Here is a 4,195-nt window from a genome sequence, read left to right on the forward strand (position 1 = left end):
AATTCCTCCGACCCTAAAGCTCGAAAATGGCTTGTAAGGTATTGTTTCTAGTTGACGTAGTAGTTTCGAATTGTGCCTAGGATTAAGCTTACTGATAAAAAGCTTTGTTCCCCATCTTTTTGAGGTGGGGTGGTTCCCTTCTCATGCTCCACAATTTAAGATGATGTGGAATAAGTAACAAAAAATCAAAGGGTAGGACCCATAATCCAATTCAACACATGTACCCCAAACTTTGGGGCAGCTCATCAAACCTATCTCGCATCTCATCCAACATATCTATTATCAACTACACGAGCCCACAGCTTTCTTTTTCTTCCCTTTGACTTTAATATCCATAATCCCACGACACAAGGAGACACGTCAGCCCCCCCCATCCTCAAGGCTCAGCCGCTGCTCTATGAGCTGTCAGTCGAGTACTGTTCATTATTTTATTGGCATCTAAATGTTCAAAGGCAAAACAGCCATCATTTGATAATGATAAGCTCAGGCAAAGTTCTGATTATTCGATGAGTCTTTAGATTAGAAAAACAGCAATCTGGTGTGCTACAAGATCTACAGGGGCCTGGGCACCGGATTTCCGGAAGAGAGCGGTTTTAGCGGGGTTGTTAACAGGAAATGCAATAATTTTACCTTGGTATTCATTTGTAGATAGATCATCCTGTTAGCGATATAAAGGCAACAAATTTGCACGGATGCTTAAAAAATAAATTAATACCGATTAATTTATTGCTCATCTATAAAAGAATCCAATTTGCATTGACAGGGTGTAAGTCCCTCACGCGCATACTGCCGCTCTCACTCATTCACTCCCCCAGGCGCTCTCACCCACAGTGACACACCTATTCTAATTTCTCCCTCTCTGTTCGCATAACACAAGGTCCCTGCAGAAGAAGAGAGACATGGGTTCCCTCATGGCAGGCTGGGATTCTGAGATACTCAACAACAAGCCAGGTACTGTAAAACCTGTCTCGCACATGATAATTCATTTACTTAGTGCGTGAATTGATGCTGCGATTAGGCCCCGGTTGTTTACTACGGGGGTTGTACAGGTGCTGCTTGTATCATATCAGTACTACGCCCACGTCTTACAGTAAATAAATCATGGCTATGTCTTCCTAAGCGCTAGCTAGCTCTCTCTCTCTCTCTCTCTCTCCTCAGATTGATTTACTTTCCTGACTGTTCGTTCTGTTTGATGGTGGACAGAGCTTTCAAGGTCCAGGTTCCTCACCAAAGAAGAGATCGATAACTTCTGGAAAGCGAGACGCCTCTTGCAGGAGGAGCATCTCCGAGCAGCTGCAGATCTCATCCCCAACACTGCTCCTGTCAACGAGGTAACCATCATTACAGACCAATCGGAATTAATTATCCGATTCACAGTCTTGCAGGACCATCATTATTACTCAGTAACTAACCCCACTTCAGAATTAAGGATTAAACCCCAACTTACATCGGGGGGTCGCTAAGCCCAGCTTCTAAGCTGCAGCGCCTCTCCGTCCCCCCCTCTTTCTCCATATACATATCAACCCCCACTTCATCACCTTAACTCAATTTACATCAATTAAACCCAGTCGCTAAACCCAACTTGCTCAGTTACTAAACTTAATGTAGATCCAGGATTGAACCCCTACTTAGATCAGTCAGTAAGCCCAACTTACATCTGGGGGTCGCTAAGCCCAGCTTCTAAGCTGCAGCGCCTCTCCGTCCCCCCCTCTTTCTCCATACATATCAACCCCCACTTCATCACCTTAACTCAATTTACATCAAATAAACCCAGTCGCTAAACCCAACTTAGCTCGGTAACTAAACTCAATGTAGATCCAGGATTGAACCCCTACTTAGATCAGTCAGTAAGCCCAACTCCTAAGTCGAGCATCTGTCCCTGCCCCTCTTTCCCGATACATATGAACCCCCATGTCTTCAACTCCCACATATTATGAGTTTCTTCAAGGGAGCTACTGCATACCAAGCTTCATCTTGTTGCAAAGCATCCAGGGGGCACCTCTAGTCCTCCCTCCCTAATGTAACCATCTGTGTATGATATTGATTGTGGATCCCTTGTAGGGCTTGCCACTACTATGAGAATAACATAAGAGTGTCTTGGAGTGGAAAAAGACCGAGAACTTATGGTGTTTCTTTCTTATTTTTAGTCATGTGTAGGGTCTTGTTCCTAGTTATATTCTATAGCATCACCCTCCCTTATGGTGCTTTCCTTATCCAAAATCCAAATCTAACTTGTTTGCTGCTTACATTGTCACTCCATAGGTGCATGTCCAAGACTCTTACAAGGAACTCCCATCAGTGGAAGACGAACTTGAAAAGCTCAATAGCTATAAAGATTGGTGAGTTCTTTCTCCACTTTATGAAGATTTGTATGTCTCCTTTAAACCAAACCAAGAGAAGAGAATCCAAATGAGGAGAAACTAAGTGAAGAAGCCTTTAAAGTTTTAGAAAATCTTGATTTGAGTAAAACCACTTGTAATCAATTTCATCCCTTGTATCTCAAGTGATTGCACCTCTTGCAGGTGGACCAAGAGCACGTGGGCTTTCCTTAATGACAACGCTATGAAAAGACTTGAGAACTCAAGGCCAACCAACTACACTGCGCAGTTCCATGTAGCAACTAGTCACACGATGACCTCCCCAACCTCATGATGCTATGAATAGGGAGACATACTTGTAGAGAGTGATATGCCTTGAATGTACATGTTGTTTCTCCTAGTTTTTCTTCTGATACATTATGAGACCTAGGATATTTACTCATCCCTTCAATGCTTGCTTGATTGGAGATGTCTATTAGTTGTAGACAAGGAAAGAGTTCATATTATAATTCAAAATTCTCAACCAACCACCTCCATTTCCTAGTTCACAAACCTTACTATGTGAGCCATTTTGGACACTCTAAAAATGGTTTGAATGTATTAAACACAAGGTGAACAATGTATATCTTTGTAATATAATCTCAATTTAATAAAAAAGCTTGGACCATGGATCATGCATGTCATGATCTTGTTTTTTTCATGCATATGTCATGTACTATGCAACATTGTTGGTATATTATTTTATTGTATTCCAAGTAGTCTTCTAGTGTATATGCTCAATGTCCCAAGCACTCAATCTAAGCAAACGAAAGTTTTAAATAACTTTAAAAACGCATATATCAAAACATGTTTTGTGGCATCAAACCTTGAAATGCAATTTTATTAGACATTCACAATATCTTCATCATTGATAGCCATTTTTGCATGTCAATGGGAGTTAGCTGTGCATCGAAAGAGACTATCTCTCGATCTAAAGTGTGAGAGTTCAAATTGTCGACACAAGGACAACTGCAAGTCAAAGGACATGCTAAGGAGGTTTATCTCCATAATACTTTTGTAATAATCCATAGATTATATCACATAGAAAAGTTGCAACATGCGGGTGCTTAGTTGAGCTTGGGAATTGGGAAGAGCAAAGCTTGTGGAAAAAGGGCAATTGAGTAATATGAATGTGGCATTGAGTGCGAAGTGTAGGGATTGCTATCTAGACTACAAAGAAGTCAAGTTCATGATGGGGGCCATGTTCACTAAAAACATAGGTTTGTGTCATGCCAGTTGCAAACATTGGGAACATATTTTGAAAACACTATTTGAGAAGTCTAAAATTAATGGAATCCACTTTAAATAATCCTAACCTCCTAGATGTAATGACCTGGGGAGATCAGTCATCATAAATATTAATATATCAAGTGGGTTCAACATAAGGGATTTTTAAAACCATTTTTACACATTTTTTACAAACAGAAGGGTCCCATATAAAGGGTTTACTTACAGATTGAATATAAAAGGGTTATATTTTTTAAAGGGAAATTTTACAGATAAGGATATTTATAAATAGTCCTTGAACGTACGTGATATTGAGGGTATACATATAGTGAATTCCTCGGGTGTAATGAACAAGGTTGTGGAGTCCATTTTGAAGGATGTTTCAAATTAGCTCTTTGCTAGGGATGTACTAAATATACATGATAGGCATGGCATTGGCACAATCACTTACTCTAAGGTGTTCAAAGGTGTAAAAGGTAGATTTGCTCATATAGTAAAGAATGTAGGGTTGTACCTCTTCCAAGACCATCAAAATTGAGAGACATCAAAGATGCTAAATACTAAGGTTTTGGAGTTGAGAGGAGATTTTTTGCATATTACATGTGCAGGAA

At 40.2% G+C, this 4,195-nt stretch overlaps 1 protein-coding gene across 1 annotated transcript; it reads left to right on the plus strand.

The window, feature by feature from the left end:
• Positions 1-504: 504 nt before the first annotated feature.
• Positions 505-3,022, plus strand: LOC148025064 (uncharacterized). The gene is made up of 4 exons (XM_087694771.1): positions 505-951; positions 1,204-1,331; positions 2,263-2,339; positions 2,523-3,022. The coding sequence occupies exons 1-4, from the start codon at positions 900-902 to the stop codon at positions 2,650-2,652; spliced, it is 387 nt and encodes a 128-aa protein (XP_087550897.1). The 5' UTR covers positions 505-899; the 3' UTR covers positions 2,653-3,022.
• Positions 3,023-4,195: the final 1,173 nt, after the last annotated feature.

The sequence above is a fragment of the Lygodium microphyllum genome, chromosome 15 (genome assembly GCF_053477565.2).
Source record: "Lygodium microphyllum isolate KBCC chromosome 15, Lygodium_microphyllum_v1.1.10, whole genome shotgun sequence".
NCBI classification, from domain to species: Eukaryota; Viridiplantae; Streptophyta; class Polypodiopsida; order Schizaeales; family Lygodiaceae; genus Lygodium; species Lygodium microphyllum.